The 23,619-nt window shown below is 49.8% G+C and overlaps 1 protein-coding gene across 2 annotated transcripts in view; it reads left to right on the forward strand.

Moving 5' to 3' along the window:
* The window catches only part of LPIN1 (lipin 1), a 125,626-nt gene extending 102,884 nt beyond the window's left edge, over positions 1-22,742 (forward strand). For both annotated transcript variants that reach the window (XM_043917095.1, XM_043917096.1), the window contains 7 exons: positions 4,229-4,355; positions 5,608-5,756; positions 6,277-6,363; positions 10,858-11,010; positions 14,341-14,455; positions 16,312-16,415; positions 20,264-22,742. In XM_043917095.1, the coding sequence (XP_043773030.1) occupies positions 4,229-4,355; positions 5,608-5,756; positions 6,277-6,363; positions 10,858-11,010; positions 14,341-14,455; positions 16,312-16,415; positions 20,264-20,423 (895 nt within the window). In that variant the 3' untranslated portion in view covers positions 20,424-22,742. The remainder of the gene's footprint in view (positions 1-4,228; positions 4,356-5,607; positions 5,757-6,276; positions 6,364-10,857; positions 11,011-14,340; positions 14,456-16,311; positions 16,416-20,263) is intronic.
* Positions 22,743-23,619: the final 877 nt, after the last annotated feature.

Here is a 23,619-nt window from a genome sequence, read left to right on the forward strand (position 1 = left end):
CAGGGATTAAACACTGGCCTCCTGCATTGGGAGCATGGAGTCTTAGCCACTGGACCACCAGGGAAGTCTCCCGACCTGGAACTTGGGTGTACCTTGAGTGAGTTTGGAAGGGAGAGGGCAGGTGTGTTCAAGATGGAGCTCGGGCTAAGAGTGCACAGTCCTGAGCAGGTAAGGCGGTAACCAGGAAGGAAGTCAGTGGGTTTTCGGTAAGTAGTTGTTTGAAGCAGCAGGCTGTGCACAGCAGGCTTTGGAGTCAAGCAGATCTGGCTTGGAGTCCTGGCTTTGGGCAAACTCCTTTTTGAATCTGAGCTAAGGAACAAGCATGGTGTCCGTGCCAAGAGCAGCCCAGGCAAGGAGATAGGAGCAGAGATGCCACCCTTCTGTCCCAAGCAGTTTAACCCAGCCGTTAAAACTGCTGCACTAGAAATGCAGGGAACATTTTGAGAACCTCTCTGTCCCACAGTAGTTTCCAAGCATAAGAGGCAGCGCGAGCTGGGACTTTCTCTCTTATCTTTGGCAAATCCTCAGCCCCTCGGTATTTCTTCCATCATCTTGGAAATGGGCAGAAGACTGACACACCCCACAAAAGTTGGCTTATCAGATCTGAGCTCATAGCTTCCTGGGAAAGGAGGTCCAGAGTGTAAGACCCAGCAAGGCCATGTGGGCTGTGCCTGTGTCAGGAGGGTGGTTCTGTAGGACGCAGGCTCGTCCTAACCATGCAGTTGAAAGGGTTTTAAAATTATACGGCTAAACGCAGGATGTCAGCCAAGTCCAGCCTATGATATGCCAGTCTGAGACCTGGGAACAGCAGGGCAGGGGCTCAGAGAGATTTAAAGGGAGGGACAGAACACAACAGTGGCTGGAATAGGGTCTGTATTCTTCCAGCAGCGGTGTGGTGACTCCCAGAGGGCGTGGGGTAGGCCGAGTAGCAAGTCGCTTCTGCTGCTCTTCCCCAGTTGGAAGATCGGCTGACAGTTTGTCTAAAGCATTGCGGATTTTCTTAGCATCTGATACAATCTACTTTGGCCACCTGATGCAAAGAACTGACTCATTTGAAAAGACCCTGATGCTGGGAAGAATTGAAGGTGGGACGAGAAGGGGACAACAGAGGATGAGATGGTTGGATGGCATCACTGACTCGATGGACATGAGTTTGAGCAAGCTCTGGGAGTTGGCGATGGACAGGGAAGCCTGGTGTGCTGCAGTTCATGGGGTTGCAAAGAGTCTGACACGACTGAGTGACTGAACTGAACTGATACGATCCTATTCAAGTGTTGACACAAATGCTTTGCCCAGTTAAATAGAAATAGACTATTGACCACTCTGAGTTAGTCGTGCTACGTACGCTTCTTTACAAAACCTGAGAAATGAAGAACTGACTCTTGGCGAAAAGGATTTGAGATTTTGAAAAGCCTTCCTATGAAGTTCTCCTGAGCCATATGCATCTTTTCATTTTTACTGGCATCCTCATCTGCTAATTAGATTCATGCAATTGCCTGGGAAAAAAAGTGTTGGAGTGCTCTCCTAATTGACAGACTTGTGATTGACAGAACAGTCCTTGAAGTCTCATAATTGAGCAAACAGCTTGTCACCATGCAAGTCATTAAAATACCATCGGAAACTGTACACTGACAAGTGCGAACTTCAGTGTTGTTCACAGCTCCTCGGCTGAACACGGATACTTGAGTGAGATGAGCCCTTTTGTTTTTTTGTCCTGTCGCTTCTCGCAGACGCTGCAAAGCCAGTGACATTAAGGACCATTGCAGGAGTAGGGGGTGGGGGCGGCTAGGTCCACGGTTGAAAGTGTCCTCGCCTCCAGCCGGCACTGCCAGCTCAGAAGTACGGCTCCTGTCTCAGTTTCTGTCTCTCTGTTTTCCTTCCTATGTTCCCTCAAATGAGGCTTGCTGCACCGACTGAGGGGTTTGGGGTTTTGTCTTAAAGCGGCAGATGGAGCTGAGAGCTCACCCGCCTGTCTTGCACTTCGCCAGCAGCGACTCACGTCAGTCTGTAGTCACTGCGAGCTTTGGTTCACGTTTGGATCTCAGGATCTCATTTCCCTCCAAACTGTCTGCCTGGAACATAAACATTTCCGGATTCACCAAGGGGCCTGTAGCTGCCTGTCCCTAGGTTCCCACCCCGGCTCTGGTCAGGCTGCTTTGGCTGCAGGACCGTGTGTACGTGTCTATCTGAAACCTCTAGGTTGTTGGTTCAGAAAGGTCAGCCTTGCTCTTAGGATTGGCAAGGGTTGGGATGGAGAGGGGCTTTTGTGTCATTTCAGACAAGCCACCGAGGCCCAGGGAGGAATTCTGTGACTGTGAGGTTTTTCCTGGGATGCATGTCTGTCTGTTATCTGCTGGCTCCTGGGATCTCTTGCTGTGTGGGATGCTGTTTGCTTCCCTTTGCTTTAAGATGAGGAAATCAAGCCAGAGAGAAAATAGTCTGAGCAGGAGAACACACCCTGAAGTTCCTAGGCTTCAAACCTGGGCGTCCCAGTTCTCCACTCTACCTGGAACCTGTCCTCGATGTCACAGACTTTGATTTGTCTGCATGTGGCTTAGCCCTGCCATGGACCAATCAGGATTCTAGTGTTTGTGCTCTGTCCCGCCCCCACCCTCATTTACCATGGCTGTGACCCTGTGATGGCCAAGTCTGGGACTTCAGCTGTGGTTGGTCCGCACAGCTCCGGGCCTCCAGTCCAGCCAAAACCCAGGATGTTCTCTGCCCCGGGGCCTCAGCCACTCCCAGGACACCCTCTTTCCTCCTAGTGCAGCCCTTGTCCTGCTCTGTTGTGATTATTCAGACAAAAAGCCCCAGGGAGCTGGGGCCAGGCGGTTTGCTGTATCCTCCATACCTTGCACTTTGATCCCTGGGTGGGGAAGATCCCCTGGAGGAGGGCATGGCAACCCACTCCAGTATTCTTGCCTGGAGAATTCCATGGACAGAGGGGACCCTGGCGGGATATAGTCCACAGGGTCGCAAAGAGTGGGACACGACTGGGTGACTAACACTTCCACTTTCACTTTCACGCCTGGCACGGTGCCTAGGAGCATTGGTGGCCTGAGCTCCAGTCCACCAGCCCACTGCCCACTGGGGGCCACCCCTTGTAGGGCCGAGAGCAGGGCCCTGGGGAGGGGCAGCTCATTTTGGGTGGGGAAAGAGCTGGGAGAAACCACACAGAAGCAGGGTAATGGGGCTTCCCTTGCATCTCCCTAGTTCAGGGCGGTGTTGGGTTGTAGGAACTGCTTCTGGAATGAACATGTGGGGCAAGAAAGCAACAAGCTGTGGAGGAAACACCCAACCATTTTCTGATAGAAGGGGTGGGGAGGCAAGGGGGAAGGCCAGGGCACTGCGGACAAGGCGGGAGCCTCCTGAGACACCAGGAGAAGCTGAGTATTGCGTGAAGTGATGTGCTGAGCAGGAGGCTTTATGGGGAGGTGCGCACCCGGGGCCTCGGGACCGGTTTGTTCCAGATCACTCAGCCGTCGCCCTTTAGCCTAATAGTCATTTAGGAAGCAATTTGTATGGTGTTAAGGTATTTTTAAAGAAGATGGTCCTGGGAAGCAGATCTGTAGATTGGGGACGGTGCCATAGCAGGATTCGAATCAGGGAGCAGTTATTTGCTGACATGCTTTATACAGGTTATTTGGAGAAAATGAGCCTGCTCCCCACCTGCACCTCCCAGGCCCTTCTCCCCGCCACCCGCCATGTGGAGAGGTCCGGAGCCCTGACTTCTGTGCAGGCGAATGAGGTGTGGCTCGTGGTGCAGGGGCAGCCTGCTGAGGGGTTCTGGAGGAGGGTGGGCGAGGTCTTCCTTGGCTTCCCTGGCACCTGTTTATAAGTCCCTAGAGTGACCTTGATATTTGGAATTGTGTATTTGGAGGGAACGGATGGGCTTGGATGTGTAGGAAATATTTGGGCTCCTTGTGATTGGCCTGGCCGGCAGCCTGGGATGAGAGAAGAGAGAATGCGGGTGCCCTCCAAGGTTGCAGGGAGGACGAGGGGAGCCTCTCAGTTTAAAATAGAGCGTTGATGCCAGCGAGCAGGCACCTGAATGAGGAATGGCGGCCCTGGGTGAATAATGCAGGAGCCTCATGAATGGGATTAGTGACGGTGTCTGCTAAGTGACCGCCCCAGGGACAGCACTCCGTCATCGATTCTGGCCTAATGCATGTTTAATGGCTGCCCAGATGGACTTCCTAATTGGCGGTTACATCACTGTGTGTTCCAGAATAAAGCATGAGTCATCCTCTAGTGACGAGGAGCACGCGGCCGCCAAGCCGTCCAGCACAAGCCACCTCCCCCTGTTGTCCAGCGTCAGCTACAAGAAGACCCTGCGCCTCACATCAGAGCAGCTGGTGAGGGCCCTTTCCCCCCGCCGCCGCGACGTGGGTTCCGGCCTGGCTCCGGCCGCCTGTGCTCGGCGGGTTCCATGGACTGGGTTCCCCCCACCTCCCCGCCCTGAGTCAGTCTCAAGCACCTTCTCCGTCCCAGTACCCGCTGCCCTCCTCCTTGGGCTCACATCCCCTGCACATTTCGGTGCCTCCTGTTCAGGCTGGCTCCTGTCCAGCCACGCTCCCCTGTGTCTGCCCTGGAGGCGCCCTGGTCTCAAGTGTTGGAGGAGGGTGGCCTGAGGGTGTTTGTCTCAAGGTGTAAATGACTGATAGACCACACCTCACGGGGCCGTTTCCACTTTCCTGGAGATATTTGTTAGGTCAGCGCCTCTCCTGAATCGGGGGAAGCTAGAGCACTCGTGATGGGTTCTGAGACCTGCCGGTAGCAGGGGCCATCCTGATCAGGGTGTCCTCTTCTGTGCATCTGTCCCACCAGGTTGAGTCAGGCCTGGACCCTGTTTCCCACGAGCAGACAGTGAGCGGGTATCTCCGTTCATCTGTCCCAAGAGTTCGTGGCGGCCGGGTCTAGCCATGATGATGTTTTATGGGAAAAGAGAAGGGACAGGCCAGACCCCTGCAGCCTGCGGTCCTAGACTAGCAGCTGGGTGGCAGGGGCCCCCTCCAGCAGTGCTGGGGTCGACCTGGACTCTGGCCGCCAGCTGGCTGGCACCTGAGGGCCCCGGTGCAGAGATTCAGAACCCCCAAAAGGGACTTCTGCTTTCAGAAGCTGGAGTGATTTCCTGGAACCTGGCCTCTGTGCTTCTGGACATGAGACGTGCTTGATAACTGAGACTGCTTTCTTCCAGTCTGTGTGCATCATCACCCATACTCATGACTGGTGTGGGGAATGTATTTCCGCATTTGGTGTAGACTCGTTTTGCTGGTCATGGCCTTTTACGCTCAGCCGTGGCCAAGGAAGTACATCCCAGTCTGGGGTCATGATTTCCTGTCGTGAGCCCCAGTGCCTGTCGCCTGCCCCTGGGGGACGTGTCCCAGTTGCCCTACATGTAGGCGTGTGAGGGGGGCTGAGGTTCAGGTTGCCCCAGTCCTGGAAAGAACCATCCTCATCGAGAGCAAGACAGGGATGGAATTGTACGGTGGCTTAGGGTGGGTGATTAAAAAAAAAAAGTCCAGATCTGGTTTCTCATGGAACAGAAACCACGTGCCCCCTCCCTGGGCCTCGCCCTCCAGAGGACACAGAGCTCCTGTCTTTCAGAAAAGCCTGAAGTTGAAGAACGGCCCCAACGACGTGGTGTTCAGTGTCACCACGCAGTACCAGGGCACGTGCCGCTGCGAGGGCACCATCTACTTGTGGAACTGGGACGACAAGGTGGTCATCTCTGACATCGATGGGACCATCACTAGGTGAGTCCTGCTGCTCTGGGGCTGTGGGCCCTGGGCCTGGAGGCGCGTTGGCTCCTCTTTCTGGGGCTTCTCAGGGCTCATGTAGTTCAGTTTCTGGGGCTCCTTGAATTAAACAGCTGCAGTGGGGGCTTGGGGATCTCTTCCCTCTGGGGCAGCAGCTCCCTGACATCGTTGCTAAGTCTCAGGGTTTCCACCCAGAGAGCAAGTTGTGTATCTCACTTGCATTTGTACCAGAGTCTTCTCTGGTACAATGAATCAGAGTGAACTTTTTTTTTCCTTTACTGTTGCCCGCCTTTCTCTTTTTTTAAAAAAAGATTTTATTGAAGTGTAGTTGATTTACAGTCTTGTGTTAATTTCTTCGGTATGGCAAAGTGACTCAAGTTGTCCGTATTTTTCATATTCTCTTCCTTTGTGGTTTGTCAGAGGATATCGACTGTAGTTCCCTTCGCTAGACAGTAGGACCTTGCTATTCATGCAGTTCCCTTGTCATTTAATTTTTCTGTTCTCTGTCTTTATTCAGATCAGATACTCTCGGGCACATTTTGCCCACGCTGGGGAAGGATTGGACCCACCAGGGCATCGCCAAGCTATACCATAAAGTCAGCCAGTAAGTCCACAGCCGGGGAGCACGTGGCAGTCTGCACAAATAACCTTTCCTGCTGGGCTGGCTTAGACAGGCGCACCCTCAGCCAGGGAGAGTTGGCGGGGGTGGTGGTGGAGCGCATGGTGGAAGCCTGCCAGCTCCGCATTTGAATTCAGTACCGAAAGGCAAGAGAGGAAGTGGTTGGGATATTGAAAATTGATGGGGAGGGAAGATGGTGAGCCTCAGGGTCGGGTCGAGGTTCGCAGTCAGGTGAGGACATGGTAGCCCGACGTTGGCCATGGGATGTATTTTAGGCTAAAAACGGTCCCGATTCCAAGCAGGTTTTGTGGGCCAGCCTGCAGTGCCCGTCTCGTCCACCTGGTCCGGGGAGTACTCTGCCGAGGGGCCCGTACCCAGGACATCAGTGTGGGAACATACATCTTGAGTTGCTCTCAAGCGTCGGGCACATGTGTCACTTTACTTCATTCTTACAGTAATTCTGAGAAGCAAGTATTGTCATTTCTAAGAGAGACTTAAAACGATTGGTCCATATTCCCATAGCTGCTACCAGGCAGAGCCCCCTGGAGTCCTGGTCGGCCCAGCTCCCGGTCCGTTGCTTCTGCTCTGGTTCATCTCCAGGGTTCAGAGCCGTTGGGGTTTCCCTCCCCCACATCAGCAGTGCTTAGTCCCACTTCCTCCATCTCTCTGTGGACTGGAGTCGCCCGCAGCCTCCCCATGGCTGACACTTTGCCTTGAAGATTAATGCACTGATGACTGTCTTGACTAGCCTGACGCTGAAAACTGCCTCTATTTTTTAGTCAAAAGAAACCCCTGTGGGTCAGGATATTGAGTAGTTCCCAGCCTGATTGATTCTGGATTTTGGAACATAAATCTATTCCTGTTCTTACTGTAATATTAAAAAAAAAAAAGGGGGTGGTGCTGATGCGGTTTTGAAATTTTTTGGTATTGATTTGTGTCTCTCTTAGGTTTTCCTACAAAAATTATCTTGCTTACCAAAGAACGCCTGATCATTCTTTTGTTTGATCGACTGGTTTAGAATGAGTCCAGTCTGTGGATGAGAATCTGAGAGTTAAGAGGACTTGTGGTGTTTTCATTTTGGGTGCGATTGAGAGTAGGGAGCCTGACACTTAACTTGTTCATCGAGTTTGATGCGTGTTCTCATTGGCACCCACAGGGTTAGACCAGCGACGTTCGGACCCTCACTCAGCTTGGCCATGGCCTTCAGGGGCTCCAGACACAAGCAAGTGCAGGCCCCTCTGTATGGCTCTCAAACCCAGCAGTGTTGGGTCAGGCTTCTGCTAGTGCCTGATTTCGGCAGCTTCGCCCCGTAACTTCTTGCTCGACCCCAGTCTGACTGTTCCCCACCTCATCCTTCGTTTTCCCATCTTCCCACTTTTCCTCACCTGATGCCTCTTGCTTGGAGGACCTTTACCTCTGACATTTGCCTCTCACAGGTTTCCCGCCTGTAATGCTCAGACCCCGTGGTTTCTCACAAAGCCTCTCCAGGCCAGAATCGATACTCGGGCAGCTCTGTGTCCTCCTCCTCTGGCCCCCCTGGTACCCGAGGGCTTGCCCTGTCTGGGTGGCCTAGGTGCCATCATGGAGTGCTCGCTCAGGCCGGACGTGGCATCGGCTTTTGTGGCTGGTTAGAGCAAATACCCATCCAGGCAGCATCTCACACACCACCTCCTCCAGGTCTTAGGCAGCCACAACCAGGAAAAGTACTGGGATTGAGAACTGGCAGAGGTTGGGAGGTCGTTTCTGTTGATGTCATGTTTGTGATTACTCAGACGCGTTTAGAGAAACGTTCAGCATGTAGGGTACCAGGGAGCAGAGGCCATTTCCTTGCAGGGTTCTGGACTGATCGCTCTTGTCTTTCTGCTTTCCTTGAGTTTGGGTCCCTCCTACATTTTACACTCTGCAGTATTTTTCTAATGGAAAGACCAGTTGCAGATAACCGTTTACCTGGAAACAACAGAAAATCAGGGCAATTTTTTCTTTTTGCCAGGTGTAATAACTTGTTTGAGTAAGTCAGCCCATGAGAAATGAGCTGTCAGGTTGATTATTACCTTGTTCACAGAGAGGATATAAAGCTTGCTTGGTTATCGATTTTAAAAAGCTGACTTGGTTATTGATTAAAAAGAACTCTAGCAGATACAAATGGAAGAGATTGGAAGACTCCCTCATTCAAATATACGTGTTCAATAAGTGGAAAGAAAGAAAAGAAGGACTGACTCCTAAAATATCTAGATCATTGAGCCAAGGAGGATTAGAGAACAGACAATAATTGTTCTAATTTCCTGTGTTGCTTGATAAATATTGTGATATTCATGTAACCAAATCAGTGCCTCCATGACTTAGTGAGACTGACTGCTTCCTGTGTTTCCATAGATAAACAGTTCATCTGTGGCCTGAGGAATGCATCCTCTGAAGTCAGGATGGTGAGGATGGGAAGCGATCATTAGCAGACTCATTAGAATCTTTCTCCTGCCACAGCAGTTCTTGTCTTTCCCCTCAGGTTACCGCATCATCACTGTCTGCCCAGAAGGGAGGGGGTCGTGTGGCGAGTGGGAGGGAGCCGTGGACCTGGGCTCTAGGGGCCGTCGGCTCCCTGTAGACCCCCGATCCGTCCCCCGCAGCCAGCTGTAGTGTCCTCCTCTAAAGTGAGAAGCTGGCTTGCACGATCCCCTAGGTCTTTGCTAGGCCAGCTGCGCTGTGCGATTGGTCACAAGCGTGTGTGTTGTTCAAGCCAGTCCTCTGTGAGTGCCCTGGGGATCTCGCTGATGGCAGGCCCTGCTGGGCACCCGGGACTGTGCTGGGTGCTGTGCGGGGTGCTGCCCGCCCACCGAGCGAGTGGTGGGGACACCTGGTCTTTCACGTGGCTCCCCTGGGGGTGAAGGCTCTGGAAAGGGGATCCCTGTTGCCACTGACAGGCGTTCCTCTGGTTAGGACATCCTGGAGCTGGTTTTCCAGCTAAGTTTAGAAACAGCCTTTGACGCAAAACACTTGCTCGGCAAGGCCAGCCAGCGAGGACAGCCAGTGGCATGATCCAGCAGTGAAGAGCATTTGCAAATCAAGGCTCGAATAAAATGAGCATTTCAGACCCCTGCAGGCGGCAGCTTTTAGGACTTTGTTGTGAAGACCTGTATACAGAAATAGTGATTTAAAAAGAAAAAATACATTAATTAGACAGCTCGGATACAAAGATGTTTCCCTAAAAAGGTTGCTTGATTTTCAGATACATTTCTGTGCTCCAGATAAGCTGGTGTTTGTAGATTCTCTGCATTGTAGCTCTTCCCTGTTTCCTGGTTTTAAAGAACATATTACTAGGAAAATCTTGAGGCAGGTCCATTGGTCAGTGTGAAACAGTCAAAGTGGAGCAGTAAGTGGGATGGGAAGTGGGTAGTTTATGTTGTACTGTGCTAAATCACTTCAATTGTGTACAACTCTTTGCTACCCTATAGACTGTAGCCCACCAAGCTCCTCTGTCCATGGGATTCTCCAGGCAAGAATACTGGGGTGGGTTGCCATGCCCTCATCCAGGTTCTTCCTGACCCAGGCATTAAACCCATGTCTGCTGTGTCTCCTGCACTGGCAGGCAGGCTCTTTACCACTGGGCCACCAGGGAAGCCCATAGATGGTGTTTAAATTTTTTAAAATATATTTAATCCAATACATTAAAATACATGTCATCAATACAGAAATTCTTAATGGGATGTATCTTACATTCTGTCTTTATAGTAAGGCATTGAATTTGGCATTTATTTAATATTTATACCACGTCTTTTGGGATTCTTAGGATTTCAAAGTCTCAAAAAAAGGGAAATTCATTTCTACTAAATAAAATTGTATTTAACCGAAGAATATTCCCATGTGATCTGTTTTTCACAAGCAATTACCCAATTCTCTGCAGATCCCAGCAGGTATCCGACAATTTAATTTAATTCTGTCACTACCTAGTCGGTGCAGACCCCACAGGTTAAGGGCTTATTCCCCCAAGGCTGCGCCAAATTCAGACACCAGTTTTGGGTGGTAGGTCCCCAGCTTACCCACACTTCTGCCTGACTTGAGGACAAAATGAAGGTCCTACACCCCTCCTCAGGGCTGACGATGGCTCACAAGACTCAAGGAAACATGTTCACCTGTTTATTTTATCAGGGTTATAAAGGATACAGGTGAACAGCCAGATGGAGAGGTATGAATGATCCCAGTGCAGGTAGGTTGGCCAGTTTGGTGCCTCCAGCCTCAGTTTCCCTAACAGTAAAGTGGAAGGAATGAGGTGTCCATGAGGATTAAACCAAGTGAGGCCAGGAAGGTGCTTCAGTAATGACAGGAAACGGGGTTCAGTTGAAAATGAGATTTTAGAGGAGGTGGCCTCTTGCTTGGGAATTACAACAGAGCCCGTCTTCATAGAGCAGATATGGATCAGGGTTTGTGCACCCAAAACGGTTCCAGTGTGGGATGCCCTTCACGGCGAACGTCTTGTCTCTCTTTCAGAAACGGGTACAAGTTTCTGTACTGCTCGGCGCGGGCCATCGGCATGGCGGACATGACGCGGGGCTACCTGCACTGGGTCAACGAGCGCGGCACGGTGCTGCCCCAGGGCCCGCTGCTGCTCAGCCCGAGCAGCCTCTTCTCCGCCCTGCACAGGTGAGGCTCGGCCTGCCCCCACCTGTGGGCCGGCTCCGGACCCCTGTCCTGCTCACTCCTCCTCCCCACCAATACCTCCGCTCCATGCGGGGCACTGGAGGCTTCATCCTCAAGGGCAGGTCTGGCCCCATGACCCTCAGCTTCTTCTGTTGGCTCATCATGGCCCTCGGGAGAAAAGCCATGGCGGCCACAAGCTCGGCATCACGGGCTCTCCGCCACCTGCCTTGTCCTCCTCTCCCACCTCATTCTCTCTGGTTCCTGGATGCAGTCTCCGTTGTCCAGAGAGGTGGTCTCTGCTTGGAGCCTTGGCTCGTGCTGCCCTCCTTTGTGGGGAGCTGCCCTCTCCCCAAACCTAGCACTTCTGGCCTGTGTCTTAGCAACTCTGAGAATCCATGTGCTTCCTGTCTGATCGGGGACCTAGGCTGGGTTACGTGGCCTCTCTGCAGCCACCACCACCTGGCCTGGGACTCCTTGAGTCCCGTTTTGTTTTTACAGACCGCCACCAGCCCATTTTCCAATGACCCTTCTCCCTTCACCTTCATGCCCGTGTTCAGGGCAGCCAAGCCAAACTAAGTCTGGCCTCCTGGGGTGGGTACAGAAAAACAGCAGCCTCCCTGGAGCTGGGGGCCCAGGGCAGTGTCCTGCAGTGGATCACAGTTTGAGACTCATACAGCCACTCACATCTCTATCAGAGTCCTGAGATGCCAACAGTGAGGCCCTTATAGTGCTAAGGAGGGTTCGAGAGTCCACAGAAGTCCATGCAGAGCCAAGACCAGCCCCTGGGACTTCTGATACTCAGTTTGGGGCTCCGTTATCATCACCATCATGATCACCATTCATTATCACTATCATCTCCATCATCACCATCATCATCTAAATACATTTTTTTTTAAGCTGCAGAAGAATAGTTCTAAAACTATGCAGTGTGTTTATGTATATATACACATATTGTATATGAGCTTCCCCTGTGGCTCAGATGGTAAAGAATCTGCAATGCAGGAGACCTGGGCTCGATCCCTGGGTCGGGAAGATCCCTTGGAGAAGAAGATGGCTATTCACTCCAGTATTCTTGCCTGGAGAATCCCATGGACAGAGGACCCTGGTGGGCTACAGTCCATAGGGTCACAAAGAGTCTGACACAACTGAGTGACTAACACACACACACACACATACTGTATACACACACACACACACACACACACACACATATATATACAGTATTTCTATATGCAAGCTGAAAGGGACCTTTGAGATCACCCAGTAATCAAACAGTGAACACTAGCGGACCCCCGACTCAGATAAAGCCAGAGGTTCTGTTAGCGCTCATCCCTCATCCCTGGGCAGGAACAGTAACCATTCTCCCTGGATTTCATGTTCATCCCTCCCTGTTCCTCTAAGTAATCAGTACAAATACATGTAATCCTAACCAGTATGTTTAATTGTGCACATTTGTGAACTTGATGTAAACAAATTGTGTGTCCTCCCGGAGCTTGTTTTTATTGCTCAATACTATGTCTCCAGGATTGTTGGGAGTGGCCGTCACTGGCTCGTCTTAGCTTCTGTAGGTCCCGTGGTTGGACTCCACCACCACCCGTTTATTCATTCTACTGTTGGTGGGTGCTCAAGCCACTTGCGGTTATCCACTCATAGGGACGCTCAAGAGTGAGGTCCCTGGGCCACAGAGTGTGCACATGCTTGGCTTTCTTAAATCACTGCACATTGTTGTCCAGAGTGGTTGAAACAATTTGTGCACCAACAGCAAACAGTGCTGGGTATTCCTCCCATCTGCGTTCCTTTCTTGCCTACCAAGTGTCAGCTGTTTCCATTTCTGCTAGTCTGGTGGGAAAGAGATGGCTTCGTGTGTTTCTGGGCCATTTGGGCGTCATCTTCTGTGAAATGCCTGTTCACGTCTTTCCCTTGTTTTCCTTCTAATTTGTAAGAGTCTTACAGATTCTTACAGATTCTATAGATGTGGCCTTTATTAGAAGCACTACAAGTATCTTGCCCCAGCTTATGGCTTCTGATGAACAGAAATCTGGGTTTAGTGCAGTTGGACAGATCGTTGCCTCTTGTAGTTTGTACTTTCTGTGCATTGAAAACGCCTTCCCTGACTGTGGGCCCAAGGAAAGTCTCCCATATTTTATCTAAAGGTGGTGTTTTTCACACTGACATCTGTAATTCACCAGGAATTGTGTTCTGCACATAGAGTGCAGTAGGGTGTCCATTTTTTTTTCCTCTATGGATGTTCAGTTGCCTCAGTGCCATTTGCTAAAAAGGCTGCCCTTTTCCTCTGCTCTGACTTGTCGTCAGGGTCATAAATCGAGGGCCCATAAATGTGAGCCTCCATTTCTGGTCTTTATTCGTCTGTGTTATTCAAGTCATGCTCTGTAAAAACATACAGACAACAACCTGGTGTGAGTTTAATTGAAATTACAGGGAATCTATAGACCAATAGGTGACTTCCCTGGTGGCTCAGATGGTAAACCATCTGCCTGCAATGCAGGAGACCCGGGTTCAATCCCTGGGTAAGGAAGAGAAGGAAATGGCAACCCACTCCAGTACTCTTGCCTGGAAAATCCCAAGGACAGAGGAACCTGGTAGGTTATACAGTCCATGGGGTCACAAAGAGTCGGACATAACTGAGCAACTTCACTTTCACTTTGTAGACCAATAAAGATTAATATCATTATAATATTGAATCTCCCAGTTCAGTTAGATGGTGTATTTCTTCATTTATTTAGGTCTTCTCTAATCTATGGCAGTGAGGTTTTTCACTTATTTAGAACCTTTGCACCGACCTTCCTTTCCACCTACTTCACCTCTTTAGGTTTAGTTTCTGAGGTCCTGTTGGCCTCGTGAAGAGAGTGAAGAGGCTCTCTCTTCTGTGCCCTGGAATTCTTTGTTCTTTGGATGATTGGTCGAGGTTTTCAGCAAAATCCCTGCTCCAGGGCATTTTCTTTGTGGGCAGACTTGAAAGTATGGATTCACATTCTGTCTAGTGCTTTCCTGGGATGGCTTAACTGACTTGCTGCTGCTACATCGCTTCAGTTGTGTCCGACTCTGTGCGACCCCAGAGACGGCAGCCCACTAGGCTCCCCTGTCCCTGGGATTCTCCAGGCAGGAATACTGGAGTGGGGTACCATTTCCTTCTCTGAAGTTTTGTCTGACTCTGTTGTAATCCCACGGCTTAACTGACTTACACATATTTAATTTCCAAAGATATGAATGCACTCAGTATCCCAGCATCTTTGACAATTAAAAACAGTTGGATGCTAATGAATTCTTGATAAGCTCGCGCTGACCCATTATTTTATCGATTTGTTTTAACAGGGAAGTGATCGAAAAGAAGCCAGAGAAGTTTAAAGTCCAGTGTTTGACAGACATCAAAAACCTGTTTTTCCCGAACACAGAACCCTTCTATGCTGCTTTTGGAAACCGACCAGCTGTAAGTAGTAGTTGGGTATATCCGCACTCTTGAACTTACTGACTGTTCTGACAACCATCGGAGAAGGCAATGGCAACCCACTCCAGTACTCTTGCCTGGAAAATCCCATGGACAGAGGAACCTGGGGCTGCAGTCCATGGGGTCGCGAAGAGTCGGACACGACTGAGCAACTTCACTTTCACTTTTCACTTTCATGCATTGGAGAAGGAAATGGCAACCCACTCCAGTGTTCTTGCCTGGAGAATCCCAGGGATGGCGGAGCCTGGTGGGCTGCTGTCTGTGGGGTCGCAGAGTCAGACACGACTGAAGCGATTTAGCAGCAGCAGCAGCAGCAGCTGACAACCATCACCTGAAAGGCTGGCCTAGACTCCACTGTGAGGCCAGACCTTCCTGCTGCCCAGGAAGGTCTTTAGACATAGCTGCTAAAGATCCACTTGCCCACATCTGAAGGCAAGGACAGCATCTTCATTTCATGGCCTCTAATTTTCTTTGAAGGTGGGCTCATGGGTTTCAGCTTGAAATTTGAAACTAGAAACTTGACAGAGATTATGTGCTAAATTAGCAAAACAAGAACATTAAATAGGATTAGACCCTTTCTACAGGAAGGGAACCACGAAACCACAGAGCACAGAGGTGAATTCAGTGTCTTATGTGAATGTTGTTGTTTTCTATGGTAAGAGTCATACTTTGAGATTTTGTGCATACCACCCAAATTGGCTGGAACGTTCAGCGTATTAGAGACTATAATTGGGACTTCCTAATGATCAAATTCTCCTGTTTCTGAAACTCTTGCCCAAGAATATGGGTGAGTGAAGAACCTTAAGGAAAGTTGTTAGACTTGCAGGGAATGTAGTAGGTGGTTGATTTTTTAACTCAGCTCCTCAACAGATGAGTGAGCTGAGGCCCATAGAGGACAACTGACTTACTAGTTTCACATCCAGAGATATTATTTCTGGACTCTACTTGGGGGTATTGTTCTGGTTTAATGAAAGTTCTGTAATACAGGCGGAGCTTGTTTTATTGTGCTTTGATTTGTTGTGCTTTGCAGGTAATGCACTTTTTTTTTTTCCCCCCAACTTGAAAGTTTGTGTTTCAGCAAACAAAGTTGAAACACCCTGCATCAAGCGGGCCTGTTGGTACAATTTTCCCAACAGCATTTGCTCACTTTCTGTCCCTGTGTCACATTTTGGTAATTCTTGCACTATTTCAAGCTTTTTCATGATTTTGTATGTTGTGCTGATCTGGGATCAGTGATCTCTTATGTGACTACTAGGATTCACTGGAAGCTCAATGGTGCTTTCAGAAATGGTGGTTAGCATTTTTCAACAGTTGAGTTTTTTTATCATAGCATTTTTTGTAGTTGGAGGATAATTGCTTTACAATGTTGTGTTAGTTTTCACTGTACAGCAGCGTGACTCGGCTCTAAGTATACTTGTGTCCAGTCCCACTTGAGCCTTCTCCCTCCCACCCCTCTAGGTCATCACAGAGCACCAAGCTGAGCCCTGTGCTACACAGCAGCTTCCCATTAGCTGTCTGTTTTATACGTGCTAGTGCCTATGTGTCAATTCAGCAATCTTTTTTAATTAAGGTATGCACTTTTTTTTTTAGAGACATAAAGTTGTTGCACACTTAACAGAGTACAATATAGTATAAACATCACTTTTATGTACACCACGAAACCAAAAGATTTATGCAATTGGCTTTCCTAGCTTGGTTGTGGCATCTGGATCTGAATCTGCTGTATCCCCAAGGTCTGCCCTTTCTACCTTTGTATTTGTATCAAATCTGAAAAATCATGTATTTGTATATACAATGAACTCTCTTCTTCTGATTAATTAACCCTTCTCCAAATATAGGATGTGTATTCGTACAAGCAAGTGGGAGTGTCTCTGAACAGGATATTCACGGTGAACCCCAAAGGAGAGCTTGTGCAGGAACATGCCAAGACCAACATCTCCTCGTGAGTATCACTGTCATTGGCAGTGACCTTGGAGTGACGTCTTACAGTTAACAGTATACCTTTCTAATCCTTTGGTTGCCTGCATTTTAACCTTTAAGCCCTACAAAGAAAACATGTTTTAATTTCTCAAATTTTGTCCACAACCTAAGTTTTGGACAACCTGAATTAAATCAGATCCATCACTTCATGGCGCATAGAAGGGGAAAATGTGGAAACAGTGATTTGGGTTCCAAAATCACTGCAGACAGTGACTGCAGCCATGAAATTAAAAGATGCTTGCTCCTTGGAAGAAAAGCTGTGACAAAACCAGACACTGTATTAAAAAGCATTGACATCACTTTGCCAACAAAAGTCCATACAGTCCAAGCTATGGTTTTTCCAGTAGTCATGTACAGATGTGAGAGTTGGACCATAAAGAAGGCTGAGCAGCAAAGAATTGATGCTTTCATATTTTCGCTGGAGAAGACTAGTCCCTTGGACAGCAAGGAGATCAAACTAGTCAGTCCTAAAGGAAATCAACTCTGAATATTCATTGGAAGTACTGTTGCTAAAGCTGAAGCTTTAATACTTTGGCCACCTGATGTGAAGATCTGATTCGTTGGAAAAGACGGTGATGCTGGGAAAGATTGAAGGCAAAAGGAGAAGAGGGCGACAGAGGATGAGATGGTTAGATAGCATCACCGACTCAATGGACGTGAGTTTGAGGAAGTTCCAGGAGATTGTGGAGGACAGAGGAGCCTGGTGTACATACTGCAGACCATTAGGTCACAAAGAGTTGGACAGGACTTAGCTACTGAACAGTGACTGTTGCTGCTGTGACAGCCACCTCTGGGCTGAATGTTTAAATGAGTACTTAGGTGCTGCTACAGAGTGGAATGGCATGAATTTGAAAACTACTGGCTGAGATTTGCCAAATATGCTTTGAAAGCCTAGAATGTGAATGAGAAATGTAACCAAATTAAAATATCATGAGAAGCTGTATTTAAAGATGAGGAACGTATATAGCTCTTCACATCCTGACCTATAATAATATTCTTGCCAGAAACATCACCGTGTGACTCTTAAGAGTTCCTCTTGTGTTTTTGGCTGAAGCCCTTCATCCCCGAGGTGGTGGGCCCAGTGGGGTTACTGTCTGCAGGGAGGCCGCCTGGCTGGCTGGGGCCCCTCTTGACTTGGATGTGTCTTGCTTTGGGTTCTTAACTGCTTCGAGTGGATCACGTGTCCTCAGCTGTGCCCACTGGGTAATGTCACCTGTCATTGGGTGACGTCGGGCGGGCAGATGTCACTCTGCTTTGTCTGTATCAGAGGCTGTACCCCTGTTGGCCTGGTCACTGGAGATCTGGAAAGCTGCCTCTGGCCTGAGCCACCCTAGGGGGCCTGCGGGGCCCTCCTCGTGTGGAGGAGTAAGACTGGGGGAGTTTGGGTCCAGTAGCTTCCCAGGGATTGCATTTTGGTAAATTAGAGATCTAGGTTCTCCTCAAGCAGATGTTCATTGTCAAGATGGTCCTTTTACCTGTGGAGTCTAATCCAGCCTAAATAGGACAGTTCCAGGTTAGAGGTGCCCTAGGGGCTGCCCCCTAAGCCTCCCTCCCCTAAGCCAAGCCGGACCTAAGGAGTTCTTAGGCTGTGGAGGGGCGAGGGGAGGGTGGAGCTAGGAAGCCAAGGACCCTCCTCCAATCCCTTGGAACCAGAGGTGGCCCTGGGCATGACCTCGTGAGCCCACGACAGCAGGAACTCTTCTTTCCTCCCCCTCTCCGCGCAGTTCCTCCCCCTCCCTAGTTCTCGGGGGGGCCCCCCACCCCGCCCCGACAGTGTCTCAGTTCCCTCTTTTCCCTCCACTCACCTGTGAGAGCGGTTCCTGGTCTCAAGGAGACAGCGGATTACCATTTAGGGTCAAAAGAAGTCAAGTGAAACGGTTCCCGGAAACGGCAAAGGTTTTTGCCCAGCTAGCAGCAGCCAAGGGGCAAGTCTCATCACGAAGGACGTGGGAAGGGGACTTCCGTAGCTACACAGGTTTGCCCAGAAGCCCACGTGCATGCTGTGCCCACGCCTCATGGCAGAAGACTTTACATGTTGGCAAAGAGTCATGTCACCGGCTGCCTCGACCAGGAGATGCAGCTGCTCCCTGGGGAGAGCAGCCCTCCTTCCCCAGGAAAGCATGCGCGTTTCTCTGGCTCGGAGCTCGGGTGCCAAGCTGGCGCCTTGAGCTTGGAACCCCTGTGCCTGAGCTTGGAACCCTGGCATCAGAGCCCAGCAGGTGCTTGCCCCTAGGGAGCTGGCATGTTGTCTCTGAGAAGTCAAGAGCCCACCCCAGGTGGGGGGCTTCAGCGCTTTCTTTCCTGGCCTTTGTGGCCAGCAGTGCTTCAGTGCTGCTTGCTCTGAAGGAGCCCCTGGTGAGGAAGGTTGGCCCGAGAGAGGCATGGATGGACTGGGTTTGGGTCTGGTGCCGCCGAACCCTGATGATGAATGTGAGCCGCCCCCTGGCAGGGAGGGCCTGCCTCCCCTGAGTCACAGAACTCAAAGCCAGGAAGTATTTTAAAACTTTGTTTCAATCCTTGGGAAAGACACCATTCTTGCTTATTAAGGGAGATTTTCTCCATTTTGTGTAAGCACAATGTTTCTCTGGAAGTCCTTTGTTAAATACACACACTCACCCTTATTTAAAAGTTGTTTTATGCCTCAGAAATATGAATTCCTGGAGTTTGGATTTCAAAAGCCCTTTCTGGTTCTTAGCAAATTGGAACTGGAGAGGGACCCGGGGACTGTCAGGGAAGGCTCTGGGAGGCCTGGGCTCATCATAGTTTCTGGTCAGAGCCCAGAGGTCTGAAAATGCGTGTTCAATATGCAGCTTTCTCTTTGTAGTTCTAGGTCACAGAAACTAATATGCAACATCTCCTTGGGAATACACAGAAAATAGAGTGAGAGAGCATTACAGGGAACATTGGGAAACACTGATGAGGCCCATGTCCACATTCTAGAAGGACCTGAAGCCCAGAGAGGGCAAGACACCTGCCCTGGGTCTCACAGCAGTAAGACAGGAGTAGATTCCAGGTCTCATGACCCTTGTGCCAACTAGGGCTTTTTTTTTTCCTGAGACTAATAATTAGCCAAGGTGAACTATTTTACAATGTTAATGATTAATTGTTACATTTAGGGAGCATCAGTTCCCATTATTTTACTGTGCATATGTCATTTAATTTAATCCTCGCACGTACACTGTGCACAGTTTTCATCTGCTCCCTTTCCAGTTGAGGAAATCATGGCTTAGAGAGATGAGACTGCTTGTCAGAGACGGCCCAGCTTATCAGTGGCAAGGATCCTGGAGTGGGTAGCCATTCCTTTCTCCAGGGGATCCTCCCGACCCAGAGATCAAACCCGAGTCTGCAGATTCTTTACTGTCTGAGCCACCAGGAAAGCCCTCAATGGCAGAGCTGAAGGTCGAAGGTCTCCTTAGCCCCGGGTCCCAGCGCCCTTTCACTGCACGGTGTTGCAGCCTCGGGCTGCTGCCCAGGAGATGTTTCTTTTCTGTGGTTCCCCCTCCCAGGCAGATGATGTGTCTGTGTGTCTGTCCTACTGATAGCTTCTTGTCTTCACTTCTGCTCTGTCCATCGAGTCAGGTCGGGTCACACCCGCCTCGCCCATGGGGCCGCCTCCGACTCCTCCTTGGTTGGCGGACCCTCTGATTTTCCTATAAGTTAGCAAGGGACTATTCTAGAACAGCCTCCCTTGCGTTAATCGCGTGCTCCCCTCCATGGGCTCATGGATTCCCCCTGACTCCCAGGTGCAGTGGGGGCTGTGTGCAGGTGTCCCACGCGTCCAGGCGGTGATGCAGTCCCTTCTCCTTCCAGGTACGTGAGACTTTGCGAAGTGGTCGACCACGTCTTCCCTTTGCTGAAAAGGAGCCACTCTTCTGACTTCCCCTGCTCGGACACCTTCAGTAACTTCACCTTTTGGAGAGAGCCACCGCCACCCTTCGAAAACCAGGATGTTCATTCTGCATCAGCCTAGAAGGTTCCCGGTCGCCCCCTCCTGACATCTCGTGAAGACCGGGCGCCCCCATTAAAGGATAGGTTTGGGGATGTGCAGTCATTTGCTGAAGAGCAGAGAGGACCGAGGAAGGGGTTTCCCCTCCCCGCCCCCCCTCTGGGGTTGTCATTTCTAAGTGACACGCGAAGGGTGTCTGTCCCCGGGGGGCATCAGCTGACCTCTGGTGTGGAGGCCGTGCCCTGCTGCCCCCCGCAGCCCAGTCCAGGCCGGGAATGGTTAGTGTGCAAGATGGGCTGTGAACCCCGGGGGTCCTCGGGATGACGGGATCCGGGGAGGGGCGCCAAGTGTGCAGGACTTCCGGGAGAGTGGGGCACACATTGCCACCTGGTGGTTTGTGCCGTGGCTGCTGCGTGCGGCGGGAGGGCTGTGCAGGGTCCTGTGAGCTGAATCTGAGGTCTCCGGAGGGACTCCAGACCTCCCTGTGCTGGGCCTTGACCTTGCGTATGTCCCTTTGCGGTGTTTGCTGACCGGTCAGATGTTTGGCTAAGTTCTCTCATTCCTCCAGTTAAAGCTAACTTACATAAACTGGCATATGTTCCCCCAATTTTTGCAGCACGAGGCTGGAATGTTTATGCCTTAACGCATCCATGGCAGACATTTTATGTGGAATGTGCTTTGGCTAGCTCCCTGTGACTGCAATGCCTTAAGTTCAGATTATAGGAAATAACTACCATGGCAGTATTTCGAATTCAAATTCGAGTTCGACACTCTGCCAGCAACCTAGCCTGCAAGGTGCTGCTGAAAATGGGGGCTTGAACAGAGCTTATGCCAAACAGTGATGGTGTCGCTTTCTTTTGTGAGCTTTCAACAGAAACTGGTTGGTTTTAAGAAAAGCAGTTTGAAAAAGTTAAATTATATATTCTTTGTAGATAGTGTTATTTATTACTTTATTCTGATTGGGGTTACTGTTAATAAGCATTTTAGCCATAATCTATTATAACTGTCAGTAATACATTAAAAAGATATACGTGTTAGACCATCCAAAGAGCCTTATTCTGTAATCCTCACCACGCTGACCTTCTTTTGGAATTTATGAGTAATACTTTTTATTTCCCTTCGCTTTTCCCACTCAGATTAAGGGCAAGTGGGTCAGCGGTTATTTGAATGACATTCTTTAAGCTGGTAGAAGATGATCTTTTACTTGTTTATTAAATTGGCTCCTGGAGAGAATAATTTGAAAAGTGAAAAAATTATCTTGGTGAAAGATTTTGCTTTACTTTTTGAGCTATTATTTTTTTTAAAGAGTGTTTTACTCCATTGATTGAAATGCTCTCCTATTTAAATCGCATGTTTAGAGTCATAGGAGGCAAACAGTGGAACAGCTGAGGCAATTTTACTCTTTCTGTGAAAGAAAATCCTTTCTTGTAATTGGTGGGCTTTGCTGCAGTGGACGCCCTCCCGAGTGGTCCATGCGGCCACACAGGAAACACCAACGCCCGTGTGTAGCTAATCGCAGATTTGCGCGGAAGCATGACCCACATGTGCAGATCCCTTTTTGGAGGCATTAAAAACAATTTAAAATAATCCTGCCTTACGTTGGGCTTGCTCATTAGTGACATTCTTTCTGTCTCAAGGGTATTTTGGGGTGAATTTTAACTGCTCTGAACCGAGTATCAATTCACAGGTCTGCAGAGGTTGGCCTAGTTTCTCCCTTGCCCTGGGAGGAATTTGGCCGTGGCCCTGGGTCACCTGTCCCTCGTAGCGAGTGCCCTTCATCAGGATGACCGGCCGTTGAGAGCATGTAACTTGGATGTACCCTAAGCTTCCACACCACTGCCCTCTGAAACAGAGCACGCCTTCCAGAAAGTTGCAATGTCAGGTTTGTGTCACACCTGCCTTGTGGGCTTTGGAAAATGAGATTTGTGCCTGGGAAGCACTCACGCATGCTTGCGCTATTTTAATCAATGTTCACACACCCACAACTCTGTGACCCCATGGCCACGGGCTCGGATGCTGTGTTTGGACCACACATTTCAAAGCTGCCCAATGGAAACGAATCCCTCCATAGTGACAGGTCATCAAACGTTCATCACACGTGATGGAGAAAAAGGTACATCCCGGATACACTGGGGAAAATGATGACAACTTCAAAGAGAATTCCCTTTTCCATTTTAGGTTTGGGATCGCCATTTTAAATATATTTTATTTACAACACTTGATCTGTATTTGTATATGCTGGTACAATGATAAAAAAATCACTGTAATCCTTGATTGCGTTGTCCTGGATGCAGAGCTAGAATATATTGTAATAAATGAGACCAATGAAAGACTTCCCTGAAAGCCAGGTGTGTGAATTTTAGTTTTTGGTAAGTTACTAAGTTGCTGATTTCCTGTTGTGTGATCTCAAGCATACTATTTTATTTTCTACTTAAAAAGCAAAAACCTTAAAGCTTTGAATGGTCAATATTGGAATTAAAAAAAAGCCCTTCTTTTCGGACGCCTTTGGTGAAATCCCGACCCTCCGTGTGCACTTGGGAGGGAGAGAGGGTGAAGACAGGAGACGGCTGGGCTCCTCCCCACCTCCCCACCCAGGGGCGGGAACTCATCTCACCTTGAAGGGAATGACTTAGAAGCAGGGAGAATTGTGCTAGATGCTATATGTGAGGTATCTCCCAGGACCCGGTGCATGATCGATGTTCAGCGTGTGACTCTTGCACAGGCGGGCTGTGTGCTGTGCTGTCGTACGGGACGTCAGTCAGGTGCAGCCCCAGGAGAGCTCAGGAAAACCAAGCTTTTTACACTCCCAGGTTCTCAGAGTGGGAGGCCACATGGGAAACCCCCAGGGTGGTCAGGAGGCAGAAGAGTGAGGGGGGAGCCGAGGACCCAGCCTTTATTGGGGTCTCTGCCCAAAAGGCAGGGCCAGGGGGAGAGCTGAGGACTGCCAGATATGGCTCGTTTCAGTGGCCTCAAAGCTATACGCATGGCCTTCGGTTGCCTGGTACCCGGCCCTGGGCCGATGCGGGCCGAGGAATAGTGCCAATGCTGGTGTAGCTGTGGTGCCAGCCGGACAGAGGAGGCCTGCTCTGGGTCTCGGCATCGTCTAGTTTGCATTCCCTAGGCATGCTCCGGCTGGGCCCTCTGCTATCTCTAAAAAGTGCCTGGCCAGTCTCTCCTAGCCAGAAAGTAGTTTAGATCACAAAACACTATGTATGGCTGA

This window comes from Cervus elaphus, chromosome 11 (genome assembly GCF_910594005.1).
Source record: "Cervus elaphus chromosome 11, mCerEla1.1, whole genome shotgun sequence".
Lineage (NCBI taxonomy): Eukaryota > Metazoa > Chordata > Mammalia > Artiodactyla > Cervidae > Cervus > Cervus elaphus.